This window comes from Bos indicus x Bos taurus, chromosome X, assembly GCF_003369695.1.
Source record: "Bos indicus x Bos taurus breed Angus x Brahman F1 hybrid chromosome X, Bos_hybrid_MaternalHap_v2.0, whole genome shotgun sequence".
Taxonomy (NCBI): domain Eukaryota; kingdom Metazoa; phylum Chordata; class Mammalia; order Artiodactyla; family Bovidae; genus Bos; species Bos indicus x Bos taurus.
Genome location: NC_040105.1, coordinates 84,475,691 through 84,498,980, shown reverse-complemented (window position 1 = coordinate 84,498,980; position 23,290 = coordinate 84,475,691). Strand labels below are relative to the sequence as shown.

At 37.1% G+C, this 23,290-nt stretch overlaps 1 protein-coding gene across 2 annotated transcripts in view; it reads left to right on the top strand.

Annotated features, from left to right (window-relative positions):
* The window catches only part of LOC113887819 (putative bifunctional UDP-N-acetylglucosamine transferase and deubiquitinase ALG13), a 59,845-nt gene that overhangs the window by 32,010 nt on the left and 4,545 nt on the right, over nt 1–23,290 (top strand). For both annotated transcript variants that reach the window (XM_027535049.1, XM_027535048.1), the window contains 5 exons: nt 5,001–5,072; nt 6,319–6,484; nt 17,367–17,552; nt 21,141–21,181; nt 22,863–23,043. In XM_027535049.1, coding sequence (XP_027390850.1) covers nt 5,001–5,072; nt 6,319–6,484; nt 17,367–17,552; nt 21,141–21,181; nt 22,863–23,043 — 646 coding nt within the window. The remainder of the gene's footprint in view (nt 1–5,000; nt 5,073–6,318; nt 6,485–17,366; nt 17,553–21,140; nt 21,182–22,862; nt 23,044–23,290) is intronic.

The window sequence follows — 23,290 nt, the reverse complement described above, 5'->3', positions numbered from 1 at the left end:
GTGTTTAAGTCAGAATAGTCCTATGAGGTATTAGGGTATCATTCTGATTTTGTAGATGAAGAAATTGAGACCCAGAAATTAGCTCATCTAAGATCACATTTTTCTAGAAATTATCCTAGATGTTCCTAATATGTGTTGATACAAGAGGAAATTTGAACATTGGCAGTGATTTTTTTAGAGGATTTTGTCATGGGTCATTAATCTCAGGTACTTAATTTAGCAAAAGTTTATTTCTGCTACTTGCGTAGTGGAGGGCTCAGGAGGGCTCTGCTTAGGGGCTTAGGCTGATGGAAGCTCCATTCATGATTGGTAAGACAGGAAACAAAAGGTAGTGAATGGTGCACTGGCTCTTACAGCTTCCATGTGGAGGTGACACGTATTACTTTTCCATTTCTTTAAATTGGACTGAGCATATTTCCCTTGAGACTCTTAACTTCTCTGTGCCTGGAAGTCAAAAACTTGGAAATATTTTAATAGCACTAAGGATTACAACATTTAACGAAACTCCCTCACACAGACCAATTACTTCCTTCCACCTCAAAGGAGGCAACCTTAAAATCTCCTTCAGTGTGATTAAACTCAGAGCCCAAGGTTTCTGAAAAATGTGTAGTACTCTTTGTATTGGGTCCAGATGTGGTTCCTCTTGATCTGGAGGCCTAAAACCAAAGATACAAAGTTATTTACCCCCTACATACCCAATTTACAATGGTATAGCAGGGACTAAAAACTTGCAATTGAAATTCCCATCGGATCCAGGGAGAATGGGAGAAACAGTTACTGGCCTGTAGCATTTCTGACATCATGCTGGACAGACATTTTGAGGGCCCCCATCCTGGGCATTGGGACTGTTGCCTGGAAAAGCTCCCTGGTTAATTCTTTACTGGGGCTCTTGATTATGCCACAGCCCTTCCTTGGCCATGTTTGAAGTAGGCATTGGAGAATAATCCTTGTTGACAGCTGAGCAGCTTCCCCACACTGCTTCTTACTCATAGGAAATTGAGAGCCCAAGGCTGGTTTTTAATCTCAATTGGATAGTTTTAGTTCTGCTCATGGTTTCTTTGGCTGTGTGATTGATTTATTGTACAGCTTCTCTGATTCCTTCCTGTTAGTTTCATGTGCCAGTAGCCATACTGACATTAGATTTGCTATAATTCTTTGAATTCTTATTCCTTTCATGACTCAGTGGGTAAAGAATACACCTACAATGCAGGAGACACAGGTTCTACGCTGGGTTGGGAAGATTCCCCTAGAGGAGGAAATGGCAACCCACTCCAGTATTCTTGCCTGGAAAATCCCATGGACAGAGGAACCTGATGGACTACAGTACATGGGTCACAAAGAGTCAGACACAGCTGAGTGATGAAGACACACATTCCTTCACATTCTTATCCCTGTTTCTCTACTTGAGTGCAAATACCTTGAGCTTATCAATCACTGATAGAAGAGTCATAACCTTTGAATACTTTTCCCATGAGCCATTTTGTCCAAGTGCAAGGACTAACTGGATGTTATATCCTTAATTGTACTCCTGGTTTGAGATACCTTAGTGCAGTCATATTTTAGATTTGAGTCTTGCTTCAAGGCCAGCTTTTAACTTCTCTTTGTTGTTCAAAATATTTATCAATTTTATCTTGTACAGTTTTGATTTGAAGCAGTTACCTCTTCAAACCCTAAAAGTCCCAGTATTCAAGGATTCTATTCCCTTTCATTACTGCCTAAAAACTACTTTTCCTTACACATTTTAAAATACCTTGCTAAAATCTGCCAGCAGTAATCAAAACACAAAATTAATGTTCTGTTTCCTAAACCTCCTCCCTTAAGAGCTACAAGTTCATAATCTTCTCTAAGTCAAGTTTCTGTTACAGCAGCACCCTAATTTTAGTTACCAGTTACTGTTTTGGTCAAGCTAAGTTATGCTGTGGCAGCACTCCCCCCAAATCTCAGCAGCTTAACACAGTTGTTCTTGCTAATTTTATAGGTCCAGTGCATGTTGGTAGCAGGCTTTTGTTCATCAGAGTCACTCAAGAACCCAAGCTGATGGACCATGTACTTTCATAGTCATCTTGCAGAGCTGAAGATAAGGAAATTAAACACTGGGTATCAATATTTCTGCTCATATGTCATTGTCCAAACCACAAGGCCATACCTAACTAGATGAGGCCAGGAAGAGCAACATACCCATGTACCTAGGAGGAGAATTGGAATATCTGTGAAGAAGTTGAATGACTACCTTCTGTTCTCTGTGATTAATTTAAACTTTGATAGCTTCATGTACTTAATTTTTGTTTTTACTGTTTAGGCAGTACATCTTAGGAAGGTAAAGAAAACTGTAATATATAATTCTCTTCCCATTATTTCTCCTTCCCTTCCTTTGTCCCTGCTAGAGAAATAGTTTTTCCCTTCCCTCTGTCATTACTATTCTCAGTATCACATGCTTTTTATACCATTTCTTGAAATAGCCACCCAAGTTGAAAAGGCAAGTGAAAAATCTCACCTTCAGGAATGACAGTAGACATTTTCTTTTTGTCTCTTTAATTTCATTTGTTACATCTTCCTTTTTGTTCTGAACTTACTTTATCATACATCCCCAGTAGATTTCAATCTCTTCATGATGTGTTCTGCTCCCAAGCCCCAGTCACCAAGTTTCTAAGTAATTTTCCACAGCATTCTGAGAGGAGAGGACCTCTGCAGGACTTAAAGATTTCCAGGCACAGACTCTTCTTCTAACCACAGCATTTATTTTTCTTACTTTCACGCCTAAGTCTCACCTAAATCCTTCTCTAGAATTGTTTGGAATTCACACTGGGCCTTCTGAGCCAGGGCTGAGTTCACTTTTTGGCAGGTATTTGGTTTGCACTTGGGGCTTCCCGAGACCAGAGTTTGATCCCTGGGTCGGGAAGATCCCCTGGAGAAAGGAATGGCAGCCCATTCAGTATTCTTGCCTGGAGAATTCTGAGGATTAGGGGAGCCTGGCCGGCTACAGTCTATGGGGTGGCAAAGAATTGGACATAACTGAGTTACTAACACTTTCACTTTGTGCTGTACTTGAAACCAAACTTTTGAAATGTTCACTCTTTAGGTTGACATTAAGTTGTGCTTGTCTTTGTCACTTTGTGGTTCCTCTTGGTTTCTCTAATTACTTCCCCTGATTTCTTCTGTGTTCTTACTATGAGTACCAGTTTCTGCTGCTAGTTTATTTTCCTGTCATGACAATCTGTCATGCATAATCCTGAGTGCTTTAAAATCATTTTTGCTTTCACAAAGACAAGGTCTTGAACCAAAGGAGAATGATGTTTGGGTTATACTACATCCTGCTTGTAGGATGCATCTGACCAGTTATCCACCCTTGTTCCTAGCTGTATCTTTAGATGGACATCTTTCTTTTAGCAACACTGTTCCTGGTGCTAGTGATTTTGAGGTTTTTATGGCAAGAGAAGACACTGAGAAAGTGTTTAAATTACAGTCCTCCATTACATTTTAGTATCTGCATTGCGACTAGACTTGGATATGATCAAGATTTCTACAGTAGGAAATATTAGGTTAGTGCAAAAGTAATTGCGGTTTTTGTGTTGTTGAAATTTGCCTTTGTACTGGAATACATTCTTAAATAAATCTGGTTGTGTTATACATTATTTTAATGTGCATTTCTCAGTTTTTTTTTTTTTTTGCTAATGACTTGTTATGTACAGTTTATTTTTCATTTTAGACTGTGGAAATGATGTTAGACAAAAAGTAAATTTGAGTGATTTTCTTATTCGAGTTCAAAATGGATTGTAAAGCAGCAGAGACAACTTGCAACAACAATGAATTTGACCCAGGAACTGCTAAGGAGCATACAGTGCAGTGGTGGTTCAACAAGTTTTGCAAAGTAGTTGGGAGCCTTCAAGATGAGGAGTATAGTGGCCGGCCATCGGAAGTTGACAAGAACCAATTGAGAGCAATCATTGAAGCTGATCCTCTTAAAACAATCCAAGAAGCTGCTGAAGAACTCCATGTCAACCATTCTGTGGTCATTTGGCATTTGAAGCAAATTGGAAAGGTGAAAAAGCTTGATAAGTGGGTGCTTTGTGAGCTGATCTGAAATTAAAAAAAAATCATTGGAAGTGTCATCTTCTCTTACTCTGTCCAACAACAGCAAACCATTTCTTGATTGGATTGTGATATGTAATGAAAAGTGGATTTTATACAACTGGCGATGACCAGCTCAGCGGTTGGAACAATAAGAAACTCCAAAGCACTCCCCAAAGCCAAACTTGCACCAAGAAAAGGTCATGGTCACTGTTTGGTGGTCTGCTGCCAGTCTGACACACTATAATTTTATGAATCCCTGCAAAACCATTACATCTGAGAAGTATGCTCAGAAAATCAATGAGATACACTGCAAACTGCAATGCCTGCAGCTGGCATCAGTCAACAGAAAGGGCTGCATTCTCCATGACAGTGCCCAACCACATGTTGCACAACCAGCACTTAAAAAGATGAATGAATTGGGCTATGAAGCTTTACCTCATCTCCCATACTCACCTGACCTCTTGCTGACTGACTACCACTTCTTCAAGCATATTGACATTTTGCAGGGAAAACACTTGCACAACCAGTAGGATGCAGAAAGTGTTTTCCAGAGTTTGTCAAATCCCAAAGCACAGGTTTTTACACTAAAAGAATAAGCAAGCTTATGTCTCATTGGCAAAAATGTGTTGATTGTAATGGTTCCTATTTTTATTAATAAAGATGTGTTTGAGCGTACTTACAATGATTTAAAATTCACAGCCTGAAACCGCAGTTACATCTGCACCAACCTAATAGAACAGTCACCTTAGTCAGGCACTACAGTGATGCCTTTTGGAGTGTTATCATAGTAGTCACTTCCAAATCTGAATACTTTTAGGACAGATCAGTTTCACTTAATTTTAGGAGATATTAAAACAAAGCAGATCTTTTATTGGTGTATTGTTTAATTTCTTGATTTCCCCGTATTTGTATTTGTGTATTCATTAAAGTCTCTTCAGGCTAGAAGACCATGTTCTATGCCTCCTCAGGACACAGTTACCTCGTACAACTACCCCCAGAAGGTAATCTTTTTTTACTTTGCAGTTAGTTGAAGTGGCCTGAGCAGGGGAAAATGAATTTTTTCTTTTTGTTCTCTTTTCCCTTCATCATACTTCAAAGAAGCTGCTTATATTCATATTTTAAGTATTCTTGTACTTCCTGGTACCTGGCACAGTATTTAGTAAATTTATTAACAAATTTATTGATCATCTACTGTTCCAGACACTTTTCTACGTGCTGACACTAAGCTATTCATAGTCTATCTACTCTGAACCTCTTATATAATGAATAAGTTAATGTCAGTTACCTGTCAAGTCCGTGTCATTTCCTGAAAATTAAAATGTAAAGCTTTCCTATAGAATGGGGAGCTGGCATCAAAAAGGTAGCTGAAACCATAGGAGTTAGTATGATCATCCTGGGAAAAGGAAGAGATTGAGAAGAACTTCTAGAACAGAGCCTGTGTATCACCATTTAAAAAATGGGTAGAGAAGGAATAGCCAAGGAGGGAGGAAAGCAGGAGAATGTATTATGGAAGTCCAGGAAGAAAATATTTCAATGAATAGTTGTGTCAGTTGCTGCCAAGCGGTCAAGCAACATAAGGACTAAAAAGAGTCTACTATCACTTGTTGTCATGGAAATCACTGTGACTTTGAATATAATTTCTGAGAACCAGAGAGGGTAGCAAACACATTGCAATGGGTAATAAGAAAATGGAGACTGCAAGTAAGGATGGTATTCATGAAGAAGAAGCTATTATCATTTATTGAACATCTCTCTGTGCACAGCCCTGTATTGGGTGCTGTGGCCTAATCAGAAAAGCAAATTGCAGTCTTATGAAGTTTTTTTTAAAAAAGGAAAGAACACTTTTTTTAAGTGTTTTTGTATGGGGAAATATATATGCATGTTAAAAATGCAGTGTAAATTTCTGGATAATATTCAAGAAACCCAGAGGTTACTTGTTTGTTAAGAGAGGAGCTAAGCAGATAGAAGACAAGGGTTGGAGGGAAATTTTTCATTGTATATACACGTTTATACTTGGTTTTTGAATAATAATAATGTATTACCTTTCCAGAAAAATATTAAAAATGTAAAGCTCTCAAAGTAATCTGGGATCTTCTAAAAGAAATAACCTTCCTATATTAGGTTTACATGAAGATTGACTTCTTGGTGTTATCAGAATACTATTTCCTGAAATTTAGGATCAGATAAGAGACTAATATTATTTGAGAAACCAAACTTAGAGTTCTAAAATTTCTTCCACACTTACAGGTGATGGTAAATTCTGCAGCAGTTGCAGCTTCCTGTGCCAATAATGTTCCAGCTCCAGTCTTACCTAACTGTGCAGCCGCTAATCAAGCTAGTAGTACCACTTCAGTTTCCTCACAGAATGCTATACAGCCTCTATTTGTATCTCCACCTACACAAGGCAGGCCAGGTAGGTTATTAGTGGTTGCTTACTTTGGAAACCTCTTTTTCTATTCATGGACATGCACATACAGCAATTCTAGTGATTGGATAAAATTACTTGAATCTCCAGTATTAAGTTTGTTTAACCTACTAATAATGTATGTTCTATAGTTGAATCCATGAGATTTGAGAGGGTTTGAATTTTTTTTCTTGTAAATTTGACTTTGATATGATTTCATAGCTATCATTTTGCTACCCCATTGAAAATTTAGAGGACTTGTACTAGTTTTTCAAATTTTGAGTTGTTTTATTATGCTAAAATTAAGCTAGAGGTGTTTCACACTCTTACAGAATGAAAAGTTTGGCTCTAGAACTTAAGAGATCTAGGTTAGAATCTTGGTTTTACAACTTACCAGCTATGTAACTTTAGAGAAGTTATTGAATCTTTCTTACCTGTAAACTTGGAGGTACTCATAGTACCAGTTTATGAAGTTGTCAAAATTTCATTGAGTTAATATAGTTTAAAATTCTCAAAATTCTGGGAAAGTGCTGGCAACCACAGCATAGCTTTTCAGTCTGTGTCACCAAATAAAAATGGAAATAGCAAAATCAGAACCCATTGGACAATGCTTAACAACAAAACTAGGTGACAAGGTCTGCCCATGAGCCTTAAAATTTAAGCAGGTAGGGGACAAACCACCAAGCACGAGACCTGCATGCTGTCAGGGTCTATATGGGAGCAAGAAGACGGAAGCACTGGGGATGTTGTCTGATGAACCTGAGAACAGAAGAACCCTGAAAGAGCTAATAAGAATTCACTGAAAAGTGGGGCAGCCAATTTGGAAGGAGCAGCTAAGACTGGGAAGGGATTTGACCTCTCCAATACTCGGTGAGTGCTTTGGGTACACAGTAAAGGGACTGAAGGGCTTTGGAACAGTTTGGCCGCTAAGAACTCTCAAAACTGACCTTGGCAGGACTACCTTTTGGGATAGTATTCCTCACTGGGGAGAAACTCCTGGGAGTAGAATCAGAACTGATGAGGATAGGGAAAAGAGCAGGTCCAGACTGAAGTTGTGAAGAACAGAGCCAAGGAATACTAGAAAGTAGTCATATTTTAAGTGCTATATAAAAAGCAGTTGAGAGCCATATGAAGTTAGAAGAGCTTTCTTGTATTCCATCTCCTTCCAGAGTCTGTGAAAAATAATTTCACATAAAAATTAATGAAAGGAAAGCCCTACGTAAACATATACAGAGGTGTTTTAAGGGAAAATGATGATATCCCTGTAGACAGTAAAAAGCATGTCATAAATGTGTACACTAAACAGAACTTTTTCAAAATGAGATAAAGACATTAATAAAATAATACAAAATATTAAAACATAATAAATCAGGATTAGAAAAATTCAGAGGAGGTGAAAGAACTCAGAAAAGTATTAGAAATGGAAGAAAGTCATTTTGGTAGTGAAGACTAAACTACAAAAAACATGACCGAGTATATACAATAGATAATGCTTTAAGAGAAAGATGTAAAAGGGGGTAAATCTAAAATGAAAAAACAATGAAGAGAAAGACTCAAAAGTGACATATTGAAGTTAGGCAAAGGATATCCAGCACTGATAGAAGTTCTGAAGAAGAAAACCAACGTAAGGGAAAAGAGTACTAAAATTTACAATTCAGAAAATTTTCCTGACTTAAAAAAAACTTCAGAAACACATACTGAAACAGCACTCAGCATAACTGAGAATACTGAGGCAGAACAACCAACACCAGCATATTCTAGTAAAACAACTGGACTTAAAGAAAGTGCTTTGTTTATCTATGGAGTATAAAGGAAATAAAATGATAAAAGAGCCTATGGAGTATAAAGGAAATAAAATGATAATCATCCAACTTTGACAGCAGTGCTTCAGCTAGAAGAAAATGGAGTGACATTTAATGAAAGGATACGTGAACCAAAGATTTTATATCCAACCAAACATTTTCAGGCTTAAAGGGTAATATATAAGAATTCAGATAATATTGTTCTCATGAGTACTTCTTGAAAAATCTACTAAAGATACGCTTTCAAGCAAGGTAATCACTAGCCACATAGGACACTTTAATAATTACTATTAAGTAAAATAAATCTTCTGTTGCTCAGTCACACTAACCACATACCAAGTGCTCGAAGCCACATGTGGCTAGTGCACTGTATTGGACAGTGCAGATACAGAATATTTCTGTCAAGGAAAGTTGTATTGGATGGACAAAGTATTGAAGAATGAATTTTGACTTTTAGACCACCAAAACAGAGACATCAACATAAGACTTGATTGTGAATATTAAATATGTATTTACACAAAATAAAGGCTGAGAGGTTGATGATACACTATGTAAAAGCCTTATGTTTGAACAATGTAGATATAGTATAGCTATTTTTAAAAACAGCAGAATTGAGAGACAATATGCCAAGCTTTTTTTAATGCTTTCAATAAACACATCAGGTTTTGTATAGCAATCTATACTTATTATTCAGAGACTATAATGTCAGCTACAATACATGAATATGGGATATTCCAATTTTATCCCCTGTGTCCTTGCACACCAGGTCTCAGTATGGAAGAAAGTTAATACAGATATATACTAAAAAGGCTAAGGAAAAACTTTTATGGTATTATATCACATTTGAATTGGAAATATCAATATGAACTTGAAGTATTTTAGCTTTAAATTTATTTCCTAGCTCTGTCTACTGAAAAGGCCTAGAAACCACGAGTATCTTTAGCATTCAGTTTGTGACACTGAAATACCATTTCTCACTTCAAAGCAAATAGCTATGTGGAGAAATTTCTGGTTCCAGGTTTGGGCAGGAAATGTTCAAGATGAGCCTGGATCATCTTGTCATGCTAGATGGCAAGGAGGCTACCAAAGAGTACTGGGATCATGTCAAAAGAACTCGAGCCATCTTAGAGAGGTTCTCACTGGCCAGAGATGCAACAGTTTGAGCTTGAATAATGATCATTGTAATAGGTTGGGACATATCAAATATATTTAAAAGTTCCTGATGATATTTTTGAAATTGATTCCCTTGTGATTAACAGATACAAATAACTATACATAAAATAGATGAAAAAAACCAAGGATTTACTGTATAGCACAGGGAACTCTATTCAATATCTTGTAATAACATATAATAGAAAATAATCTGAAATATGTATATATAACTGAAAAAATTGGTTCTCAAGATATGAAATAATTTTGCTTTCCTGAAAACTGGACAGTATAGTGAAAGAATCAAGTATTTATCCTACCTTTCTTATATGAACTTTCCTACTGGGATTACCAAGTAGTAGATGAGGGGAAGTATTTCTATATATTAGTATTCTGATCAGTAAAAAAAAAAAAGTGGCAGAATATGCTCATCTTGCAGTCCTTACTGACTGAATGGATGCACATTAAACAGCAATTTTTGTTAAGACTGCAAAGATAGTGAGATGTTACCTATAGACTATTAAGGAATCAATCTTGAGTCTGATCTAGTCTTCTGGATCTAGTTGCCTATTTACGGGAAAGACAAGAACATGTTGAAATGCACAGTGAGTATGTAATCAGCACAATCTAGACTGGGAAATTCAATAAGTCAAGGGTTCCTTGAAAGAAAAGTTGAAATGACAGGGATGGAAAAAGGACCAAAAGATTGAAAGATATTCAGGATCTCAATTTTTAAAAACTTCCTTAGGGATGCATATTTGGGTGACAAAATGCTTAAAAATACAAAGTGATTACTATGAAAGCCAGGATAATGATTGATTATAGTTGGGTAGGAGAGTGGTAGTGGCTTCCCAGCTGGCACTAGTGGTAAAGAACCTGCCTGCCAATGCAGGAGATGGCAGAAACAAGAGTTTGATCCCTGGGTGGGGAAGATAACCTGAAGGAGAACATGGCAACCCCCTCCAGTATTCCTGCCTGGAGAATCCCATGGTCAGAGGAGCCTGGCAGGCTACAGTCCATAGGGTTGCAGAGGATTGGACATGACTGAAGCAACTTAGCATACAGCACTCAAGACTGGTGATTGTGATGGAGTGTATGGAATGTTTCTGAAATGGCTGGCAAACTTTTCTTTCTTAATCTGGATAGTGTCCGCTTGAAACGAATTTGTTGGATTTGTTTTCTGTATCTGTTTTATTTATAATGTAAAAATTGTGTGCTTAGCTAGTGCCTGGAACAAAACATTCTATATATGTGTGTGTGTGTGTGTATATATATATATGTTCATTAATGATCTCAGAAATTTTCCATTGGAGGTGTTAATGTAGACAGTGGCTTTATTACTTTGTGCTAATAATTGTTGGGCTTCTCAGGTGGCTCTAGTGGTAAAGAACCTGCCTGCCAATGCAGGAGGCTTAAGAGCTTGCAGGTTCGATCCCTGGGTCAGGAAGATCCCCTGGAGAAGGGCATGGCAACCCACTCCAGTGTTCTTGCTTGGAGAATCCCATAGACGGAGGAGCCTGGCAAGCTACAGTCCGTGGCATCACACAGAGTCAAACACAAATGAAGCAACTTAGCAGGCATGCATGCTAATAATAGTAAGGGAAAGTGTTGGCTATCTGCTTCTAGTAGATGTCTGAGCTTAAAAAACAAGCAATATGTGAATCAAACATTGTAATACCCCATTTGTGTAGAATGATTGAAAACTATTCTGTAAATTCCAGATTTGTGTTTTTTGTCTGTCTGTCAGTCAGTCAGTTCAGTTGCTCAGTCATGTCCGACTCTTTGCAACCCCATGAATCACAGCACACAAGGCCTCCCTGTCCATCACCAACTCAGGGAGTTCACTCAAACTCATGTCCATCGAGTCAGTTATGCCATCCAGCCATCTCATCCTCTGTCGTCCCCTTCTCCTCCTGCCCCCAATCCCTCCCAGCATCAGTCTTTTCCAATGAGTCAACTCTTCGTATGAGGTAGCCAAAGTACTGGAGTTTCAGCTTTAGCATCATTCATTCCAAAGAACACCCAGGACTGATCTCTTTTAGAATGGACTGGTTGGATCTCCTTGCAGTCCAAGGGACTCTCAAGAGTCTTTTCCAACACCACAGTTCAAAAGCATCAATTCTTGGACGCTCAGCTTTCTTCACAGTCCAACTCTCACATCCATACATGACCACAGGAAAAACCATAGCCTTGACTAGATGGACCTTTGTTGGCAAAGTAATGTCTCCACTTTTCAATATACTATCTAGGTCATAACTTTCCTTCCAAGGAGTAAGTGTCTTTTAATTTCATGGCTGCAATCCCCATCTGCAGTGATTTTGGAGCCCAAAAAAATAAAGTCTGACACTGTTTTCCACTGTTTCCCCATCCATTTCCTATAGTGATGGGCCCAGATGCCATGATCTTCGTTTTCTGAATGTTGAGCTTTAAGCCAACTTTTTCACTCTTCTCTTTCACTTTCATCAAGAGGCTTTTTAGTTCCTCTTCACTTTACATTTCTAAAAATGTATGCTGCCTTCGTTTTACTTTTTGTTGTGTCTCTTGTGAACCTCAGCTATAACTCTAATAGGTAATGAGTGCTTTTTAGTTGTTCTTTATCATTCCTGTCAGTCCTCCAGATAAAATTCATGTTTCCCTTGTTCTTCACATGTGTCTGTCTGGCAGCCCCATCCCATGTTCCTTTAAGTCACTTCTTACCTGCCAGGTAACTAGATGCTATGATTGCTTTTATTATGAGTGTCTTCATAGGCATTAAATCCTGTTAACTGATTTTTTTGGTAACTGTTTCCAAGTCTTTTGCCAGGGCCAGAACTAGTGACTCACTTGCGTTGGGTGCAAAATTTAAGGGAGTATTAAAAAAAAACACATAGGGATCAAGATAAATAACACTTTAATGCACTATATGAAAAAAGATTAGCGTAAAAAAAGAATCCATGATACACAAAGTATCAAAAATTTTTTAAAAGACAAGAACTCTCGGCCAGACTTAGGATGAGGTGAGTGAGGCAGTCACTCTTGGGGTCATGCAAGTGCAAGCTTGGATCCTGTCTTTTAGAATTTTGATATTTTATTCATCATGGATTTTTTTTTTTATTTTAATTTGGTGGCCCTTTAAATTTTACACCTCACTGCACTTTGGTCCTGGCCCTGCCCATTCATTGATCTCTAGAGAATCCAAATCTTCATGTTCTCTTCTGAAATGTCCTGAAGCAGCCTGCATCTGCATGGACAAGTAAATAAACTTTCTGAATGCATTTCATTGGTTTTCATTCACATTTTAGAGAAGTTTGCTTCCATTTTTCTGGGTCCCTTCTTTGAACTATACCTGTTAAGCCTCTTTGGAGCCCCATTAAACCTGTGGATGAGATGCTCATGCATCTCTAGAGCAACTGAAAGTTTTAAAAGTTCTTTCTTATGGAGTATATTATAATATGCATTTTAAAATAAAGGTGAGTTCAGACAAAGTAACCACCGAATTTCTTCTGTCCTTGATTCTCTCAGGCCCATGATAACTTATTTAGCTACTTTTTATGTCTAGTAGTTGGTTTTTACCTTGTAATCATAATCACTTCTACTTTTTTTTAGCTAATTGAACTCATTTCAGTTGTTTTTCTTGAAAAAAAAATATGGTGTTATTTGAGTGCTAATCTAGAAGAAATGAGTGAGGCTTTGTTGAAGCCATTATTTTATAGAAAACAAATCCATAAAGTCCTTGGAGCATTTGGAGATGTTCTAAGAATTAAATTCCTCTTCTAAAACTGTAAAAGTGGAGATTTCTACATGCATGACAAAACTCCAAAATCAAAAGTTATTTGAACAAATTTTTTTAATGTACTGTTTAATTTAGATACAGTAAAATTCATTTTTGGTGCCCTGTTCTATGAGTTTTAACAATACATTGTACAACCACCACCAAAACCAAGAGAGAACAGTTTCATTGCCCTCAGAAGAGTTAGTTATCAAGTTTTAATCACCCTAAGACTTACATTTCCTTTTACTGTTGGCCTGTAGCTATATAAAGATTATATTGTTGTTGTTAAGTCGCTAGGTCCTGTCAAAATCTTTGTGACCCTATGGACTGCAGCACGCCAGGCTTCCCTGTCCTTCACTATCTCCCAGAGTTTGCTCTAATTCATGTCCATTGAGTCAGTGATGCTATGTAACCATCTTATCCTCTGCCACCCTCCTTTCCTTTTGCCTTCTGTCTTTCCCTGCATCAGGGACTTTTCCAGTGAGTTGGCTCTTCGCATCAGGTGGTAAAAGAACTGGAGCTTCAGCTTCAGCCTCAGTCCTTCCAATGAATATTCAGGGTTGATTTCCTTTAGGATTGACTGGTTTGATCTCCTTGCTGTCCAAGGGACTCTGGGAGTCTTCTCCAACACCACAGTTCAAAAGCATCAATTCTTTGGTGCTCAGCCTTCTTTATCGTTCAACTGTTAATGTCTGTACATGAGTACTGGAAAAACCACAGGTTTGACCAAATGAACCTTTGTTGGCAAAGTGACGTCTCTGCTTTTTTAATATGCTGTCTATATTTGTTAATAGCTTTTCTCCCAAAGAACAAGCGTCTTTTAATTTCATGGCTGTACTCACTGTTCATGGTGATTTTGGAGTCAAAGAAAGATCTCTCACCGTTTCCATTGTTTCCCCATCTATTTGCCATGAAATGATGGGAATGAATGCCTTGGTCTTAGTGTTTTGAACGTTGAGTTTTAAGCCAGCTTTTTCACTCTCCTCTTTAACCCTTCCCTAGAGGCCCTTTAAGCTTCCCCGGTGGCTCAGACGGTAAAGTGTCTGCCTGTAATGTGGGAGACCTAGGTTCGATTCCTGGGTTGGGAAGATCCCCTGGAGAAGGAAATGGCAACCCACTCCACTACTCTTGCCTGGAAAATCCCATGGACGGAGGAGCCTGGTGGGCTACAGTCCATGCGGTCGCAGAGTCAGACATGACTGACTGACTTCACTCACTGACTCATCTGCATATCTGAGGTTCTTGATATTTCTCCCAGTAATCTTGATCCCTGATTGTAATTCATCCAAGCCGGCGTTGCACTTGGTGTACTCCACATATAAGTTATATAAACAAGGTGACAGTATACAGCCTTGTCTTTCTCCTTTCCCAAGTTTGAACCAGTCCACTGTTCATGGAAGGTTCTGACTATTGCTTCTTGACCCACATACAGGTTTCTCAGGAGACAGATAAGGTGGTCTGGTATTCCCATCTCTAAGTATTTTCCACAGTTGTGATTCACACCTTCAAGGATTTAGTGTAGTCAGTGAAGCAGAAGTAGATGTTTTTCTGGAATTCTGTTGCTTTCTCCATTATCCAGTGAATGTTGGCAATTTGATCTCTGGTTCTCCTGCCTCTCTGAAACCCAATTTACACATCTCGCTTCACATACTGCTGAAGCCTAACTTGAAGGATTTTGAGCATAACCTTGCTAGCATGTGAAATGAACACAGTTGTTCTATGGTTTGAACATTCTTTGGCATTGCCTTTCTTTGGGATTGAAATGAAAACTGACCTTTTCCAGTCCTATGGCCACTGCTGAGTTTTTCAAATTTGCTGGCATATTGAGTGTAGCACTTTCACAGCATCATCTTTTAGGATTTGAAATAGCTCAGGTGGAATTCCATCACCTCCACTAACTTTGTTTGAAGTAATGCTTCCTAAGGCCCACTTGACTTCACACTGCAGGATATCTGGCTCTAGGTGAGTGATTACACCATCGTGGTCATCCAAATCCTTAAGACCTTTTTTTGTATAGCTCTTCTGTGTATTCTTGCCACCTCTTCTTAATCTCTTATGCTTCTGTTAGGTCCTGTTTCTGTCAGGAAGCTGTTTATGTCTTTTATCGTGCCCATCCTTGCATGAAATATTCCTATGATATCTCCAGTTTTCTTGAAGAGATCTCAGTCTTTCCTATTTTGTTGTTTTCATCTACTATTTTGCATTGTTCATTTAAGAAGGCCTTCTTATCTCTTCTTGCTATACTATGGAACTCTGCATTCAGTTGGATATATCTTTCCCTTTCTCCCTTGCTTTTTGCTTCTCTTCTTTCCTCAGCTATTTGTAAAGCCTCCTCAGACAGCCATTTTCCTTTCTTCCATTTCTTTTTTCTTTGGGATGGTTTTTGTCACTGCCTCCTGTGCAATGTAGCCTCCATTCATAATTCTTTGGGCACTCTTGTCTACCAGATCTAATCCCTTGAATCTATTCATCACCTCCACTGTATAATCATATAAGGGACTTGATTTAGGTCTTATTTGAATGGCCTAGTGGTTTTCCTTTCTTCAGTTTAATCCTGAATTTTTCAACAAGCAGTTCATGATCTGAGCCACAGTCAGTTCCAAGTCTTATTTTTGCTGACTATGTAGAGCTTCTCCATTTTCAACTGCAAAGAATATAATCAGTCTGATTTTGGTATTGACCATTTGGTGATGTCCATGTGTAGAGTCATCTCTTGTGTTGTTAGAAAAGGTTGTTTCCTATGACCAGTGTGTTCTCTTGACAAAACTGTGTTAGCCTTTGCCCTGCTTCATTTTGTACTCCAAGGCCAAACTTGCCTGTTAACAGCAGGTATCTCTTGACTTCCTACTTTTGTATTGCAATCTCCTGTGATGAAAAGGACATCTATTTTTGGTGTTAGTTCTAGAAGGTCCTACAGGGATTACTTCTGATACTTGGCCTTAAATTCCTTCTGCTAAATTACCAGAGTAACAATTTCAGCTTATGTGGACAACACTTATACTAAATTAAGTGTTCTAAAACTCTGAATTTAAACCTTTATTGACTACTGAGCCTAAACTTTCTATAGTTCGGAGGGTTAAAATTATAATACAGGTAACATAGTGTTACGGAGAAGGCGATGGCACCCCACTCCAGTACTCTTGCCTGGAATATCCCATGGACAGAGGAGCCTGGTAGGCTGCAGTCCATGGGGTCGCGAAGAGCTGGACACGACTGAGCAACTTCACTTTCATGCATTGGAGAAGGAAATGGCAACCCACTCCAGTGTTCTTGCCTGGAGAATCCCAGGGACAGCGGAGCCTGGTGGGCTGCCATCTTTGGGGTCGCACAGAGTCAGACATAACTGAAGTGACTTAGCAGTGGCAGCAACACAGTGATAAAATTTAGTACTTGAATTTCTAAGTCAGCTAAGATGTTCAATTAAACTTGAAAGGTTGTATCAATAATCTTTCAATAAATTTCACAGATTTATCTAACACAGTATGTATATATGGAGATATTTATTTTTACTAGTTGGAGCTTCATTGTTTCCTTTATCATAGGGGAATGTATTGATATTTAAACAAAATTGTATTTAAATGTCTTATGTCAAAAACTGTGAAACTCCTAAATGAATCTTGTTTTTAAACTATAGTAACAGTTACAGAAAATTAAAGAAAATAAGGTGGTTTCATATAGCCTGTTTTATATTCTGTAGGTCATCACAAATGGAACTGTTATGATTTAGAGTTCTCTATATTCCTCTAATACTACCAAGTAGAAATCTTCAAGGATTGCTTAAATTTGTAATCTGTGCAATTTAGTCTTGCCTATTAGTGTCTACATCTTGTGATTTTGCAGATGGCTGAGAACATCCTTAACTTTGTATTAAGCTAAGTGAAATTTTTGCCTTAATAATATTTATGTACTTGTTCAAAATCCTAGTAGTCAAACCTTGTAGCTTCCAGTTTTCATTTTTCCTTTTAATGTCAAGTAATTTCCTTAACTCAAAATAACTTATGTTGAACTCATTTTCAGTTGGCATGTCTAAAAGAATATGGACAGTTTACCTTCTGAGTTTGTTTTTAAGTCAAACTATAAGACTTAAGAGAGTTGCTTGTTGGAATTGAGAACACAAAAGAAATAGATGAGCTACTGCTTATAAGGTATTACAGTTGTGGTATCACTACTTCGTTTGTTTCTTTTGTAGTGATTGCTTCACCATCGTATCCATACCTCTCTGCTCCTATTCCTGCTGCTGCTGGTCCTCTACCACCTCCACCTCCTCCGTTACCACCACCAACTCCTCCTTCTCTTGAGGTAGGAGAGGCTTCAAACTTAGCACTGCCACCTCCACCTTATTCCTGTGATCCAAGTGGCAGTGATCTGCCTCAAGGTAAGTAGGTTTTGACACTTACGTGGGGGTTATTTAGGTCTGTTTTTCTCTTTTTAATTTTAGAGCATATCTCTCTTTGGTTGACCAATGAGGGTAGGGTGAGGGGACCAAAAGGAAACTGAGAGCAATGCTGGGGAAATGACTAAGGAAAGGAGCAACTGAAAGCTGAGAATATCTTTTGCATCATCAAGAAGAGGATGATTGAGCTGACTCATGCTGCTTTTCTAAGGTAGCTACATGTCTGCCCTGAAGAAGATTTGCAGCTGGGTATCTGTTCTCAACTATTTTTCTTGAAAAGTAGGAGTTGATAACAAAATTTTCTCCATTTATTTAATGCCCACCACAAGTACATGAAATTGTTGCATTATTGATATTTAGGATTCCAACTGAATTTTGAGGAATTGGAAAAGGTTTTTGGGAGAGGAGTTGCTGGGGAGGTCTGGTCTGCCTTGAATTTCCTTAATTAAACTAAGGATAGCTTTCCAATGGAAGTTTGTTGTTACCCCTCAGTGTATCTCAAAAGAGAATTGTAATTGAAAGTTGTTTGTAGCTTATTTATACTTTCTTTTCTTTTTTGTTGTAACTTTCCATTGATTCTTTTAACTGCTTCTCTGTCTTATTTTGTTTTTTCAGCCCCTAAGGTAGTCTTCAAGATCTTCAACTTCATTCTGTTCTTTTTCTCTTCCTTAAAAGTTGATATCAACTTTGTGTAGATGATTTCTAAATCTGTCTGGCCTTGGCCTCTACTTACTTGCTAGACAGTTTCATTTGGCTTTCTTTATTTCAGATTCACTCTGTCTGTAATAAAATTCATCTTCATCTCCCTTCTTTATTCTCTTTATGTGTGTAAAACATTGACTCTTCTCCTTGGTTTTCTATTTTGTTAGTAATGTATCATTTCCACCTAATTCACCCAGGATCTAAACTCTGATCCCTTTACTCCTCTCCTTTCACCTACCTACCCTTGCCCAAGATCTTCTCAGTACATAATGCTGATTATTGCATTTTCCAACATTTTATTATGAAAATGTTTAAACATAAATTTGAATTTTAAAATAAATATTCATATATATACCACCTATATTCCTTTGTAAACATTTAACTATACTTGCATTACTATGTGTTTCTGTTTTTTCCTCCATCCATCTCTCTGTCCATCAATTAATCCATCTTTTCAAAGATGGATTTCAAAGTAAGTTGTAGACATCATTCTTCCCCATAAAAACTTCAGCATACGTATCATTTACTAGAGTTTGGATCTATTTTTCTTTTGGTGTGATGTCTACTTATAATGAAATGAGCAAAACTTATGTGTACACTTGCTGAGTTTTGACAAATGAGTATGTGCACTTGTATAACCCAAATACCCATCAAGGTATAGAACATCATTATCCCACAAAGTTCACTCATTCCCCTTCCCAGTCGTTCCCCACCCCTCTTTCTACTTCCCCTTAGAGATAATCACTATTCTGATATTTTTCTTCTGTAATTTTACCTGTTTTAAAATTTCAGATGAATATAATCATACAATATGTACTCTTTATGAATGGCTTCTTAAACTCAATGCAGTGTTTTTGAGATTGTTCCATGTTGCTTCATATATCAGTAGTCTGTTTGTATTGCTGAGTAAGTATTTCATTGTATAGGTATTCCATAGTTTGTCCATTCTCCTGTTGAGGGACACCTGGACTATTTCTAATTTGGGTCTGTTATGGATAAAGCTGCTATGAATATGCTTGTAAAAGTCTTTGTGAACATGTGTTTTCATTTCCCTTGGGCAGGTACCTAGGAATGTTCTCCCGACCCCCACTCTTCCATCTAACTTCCTATTTAAATCCTATCATTTTCATGATCCCACCCCAATTACACTTCAAAGTGATGTTTTTCAGTTCTTATAGCCCTTGCCTGCCATTTTTTGACAGCTTGAGATATAATTCATACACCATACGAGTCATCCATGTAAAGTATATATCAGATCAGATCAGATCAGTCGCTCAGTCGTGTCCGTCTCTTTGCGACCCCATGAATTGCAGCACGCCAGGCCTCCCTGTCCATCACCAACTCCCGGAGTTCACTGAGACTCACGTCCATCGAGTCAGTGATGCCATCCAGCCATCTCATCCTCTGTCATCCCCTTCTCCTCTTGCCCCCAATCCCTCCCAGCATCAGAGTCTTTTCCAATGATTTGTATATTCACAGATTTGTTCAGCCATCACCACTGTCTAATTCCAGAACATTTTCATAACCCCAAAAGAAACCCTATACCAATTAGCAGTTAGTCTTCATTCTCTCTGGTCCTGGCAACTACTGTTCTGCTTTCCATCTCTAGATTTGCCTATTCTGGACATACAGTTCTGCCTATTCTGGAGTCATATAATATGTGGTCTTTTGTAGGCTGACTTCTTTCACTTGGCATAGTGTTTTCAAGGTTCATCCATGTTGTAACATATATCATTATTTCTTTCTTTTTTCAGCTGAGTAACAGTCCATTATATATAGATACACTTCATTATCTATTAGTTGATGGACATTTGGGTTGTTACTACATTTTTGCTATTGTGAATAATACTGGTGTGTATTTTGTATGCAGATTTTGTGTGAATATATGTGAATACCAAGAGGTGGAATCCCATGACATTTGTGGGTTTACTTCCTGCTATTATCTTTTCATATTCTTCAGCTTGAGCATTAGGCTTTTATACTGTACTCCTACATAATAGTCAGAATACAAGCTCATTGTTTTAAAGAGGCAGTAAATACATTTGTATGTATTGGGAGTCTCCAACTTAAGAAGGAGGGGCTTTCTGAGAGTTTGTTAGTAAAACTTGTTATATTGATAAGAATATATGTGAATTCCAGGTCAATCAGTAAAAATGCATTTAGAGCTATAATTGAAATGCTAAGGCTATTCCCTCTTCTCTCATACATCTAGTTTTTTTTTAATTTATTTTATTTTTAAACTTTACATAATTGTATTAGTTTTGCCAAATATCAAAATGAATCCATCACAGGTATACAGTTCTATGTCTGGAGAAATTTTATCACCTTAGGGTATAATTTGAGTTACCCTGCTCATTGCCTCCTCTTTTTGGAGTTCTAGTGGTGGTATATTTGTCATGTTAAATAAAAACAAGGTAGATTGTTTTAAACAGTGCTGGTTATCTTAGTGGACATTACTGATCCTGGCATTCATAGATCATTAATTTGTACTGTGTCTTAGCTCCAAAGATGAGTATGATTGCTTTTGTAGTAGATTTGTATTAAAATAAAATTCTAGTCTTGAGACAAGCGAGAAAATGCCTTTATTACATTCTTTCTAAGTGTTTGCATAGTAGTATTCCTGTAACATCTGCCTAATATTAAGAGTAGAATTAAAATATGTATTTCTTGATTAAACTTTCAGTTAGAACATGATCTTAGTGGTAGGTAAATGGTCATTTACTATAAGGTAGGATTGAGGGTAGTGTTGATGTGGGAAGACTACATTTGTTGTATATACATTAAATAGTCGAAGAGAAGAGCTCTTTAAGTGGTAAGTTTTAATTTTTTATGTCATCTAGTCACTAAAATTTAAATATTTAATTTTAGATACAAAAGTTTTGCAGTACTATTTCAATCTGGGATTACAGGTAAGAATCCTATTAAAATTGCTTTGATTTAAAAAAAGCTATCTTAAAAATGTAAGCTGTTTTGCTAAGCAGACTCTTGAACCTTAAAACCCAAGAATACTTTGAGTGACCTAAAAGGTTTATTTCTGTCTTTATATCTCTGAAGGTGACCCAGGCCAATTTTGTACTTTAACCTCCTAGTGCCTCAGCTTCTCTTATAAAATAGTTGTTAAATTGTTGTGAATGGGGTCTCTATGCAATACAACTTTAGCATATATTGGCTTCCATGTTTAACATCATATGCTAATGGTTCACTATGTTTTTCTGTCTCAAATGGATTATCCTATTTACTTAAAACATTTTTGTGGCTATTTCTGTATTTTATGTGAAAAGTAATTAGACTAAGTCAAAGACATTTAAAGAGCTGTATTATTTTTAAAGCACTCATGTTCATAGATACTTGCCACTGATTTTTACCACTTCCCTGAGTTGTAGAAAGGGAATATTGACAAATATCTTAATATCACTGAAAGGTATTTCTGATATCAGGTAAGAGCTCTTTTACTTTATTCTTTCAGGGATCATTTCCCCTTGAAATACATTTCTGATAAGATAAAATGGCATATTTTCTGAAAAAGAATGATGCATCTTAAAATTTGGCTGATGATATACTAAATTAGATACTCTCCTGGATAATACTCAGATTAGTTTGTATTTTCTAAGACATTGATTTTCCTAAAACCTTGAACATATCATTTCCAGGGAACTATCTTCCCCGATTGGCACACATTTATAATTTAAGGGTAATGGAGTGGATTTTTGTCCTTGAAACTGTATTTCCTAAATGCAGTTCCCTGTGTTGTACAGTATAGTCTCCTACATTTTGTTGTTGTTCTTTAGTCACTAAGCCATGTGCTATTCTTTTGGGACCCCATGGACTGTAGCCTGCCAGGCTCCTCTGCCCATGGGATTTCCCAGGCAAGAATTCTGGAGTGGGGTGCCATTTCCTTCTCCAGGGGATCTTCCTGACACAGAGATTGAACCCACATCTCCTGCATGGCAAGCAGATTCTTATGTAGAATAGATATTTTAATATTTTCTCATATTAAAAGTAATAGCATTCATTATGGAGCATATGGAAAATACTAATGTGTAAAGAAAACAAATCACTTGTGTAATCAATGTACACTTTGATATATTTCCTTATGGCTTATTTCATAAAATATGGACTAGGCTATGTATTTTGTAAACTTTTTAAGTTAAACAATATGAACACTTTTTTTTTTTTATTTGATGCCATGATTGTTTTATTGCCTGTATTGTATTACATCATGGCTGTATCATAATGCCCTCTAGTTTCTTATTGTTTAATATTTAGGCTGTTAACTTTTTTGCCTTTAAAAATAATGCTATAACAAATATCTTTGTATACAAACCATTGTGTATATCTCTAATTTCCTTAGAGTGCTTTCCTTAAAGAATTCCTGGTCCAAATATGAAATACAGAGGCTGCGAAAGATGTTAAAGTTGCTATGGAGAATAGATTTTCTAAATATCATGTCATTTATTTCAAAAGTCATTGTTATCTCACCTGAAAATCATGGCCTAGCTTTTTTTTTTTTTTCTCAGTGAACAATGGTGCTACTTTAAGAAAAGAAATAGTAAAGTTTTTTTTTTTTTTTTTTTTACTTTCTTGCCCAAGTGCTACCACCACAGCTTCTGGCACTCCATGGTCTATGTGCCACAGATGCAACAGCAGCAGCTTCATGCAGAGAATTATCCAGTCTATACTGAGCCACCACCTCTAGTAGATCAAACCATTCCTCAGTTATACAGTGAGGTGGAGAGACAAGATGGCACACAGGCAGAAGTATCAGCAAATGGTAAGCATGTAGTGAGAAATTTTCTACAAGAAAGACAATTGAATTTTATTGTTTATAACAATAACAGCCTTCAGATGTTATACTAGACCAACATTTCTTTAATTTATTTTATGTAACTATGTAACTGTGTATTGCAATAGAAGTGTAGAAATAGGAAGATCAGTTTAAACCTTTTCCTAAATTCGGTTCATTTAATCAGTAGCTTTATTTTTTAAATTTTGCATATATATATATATATATATTTTTT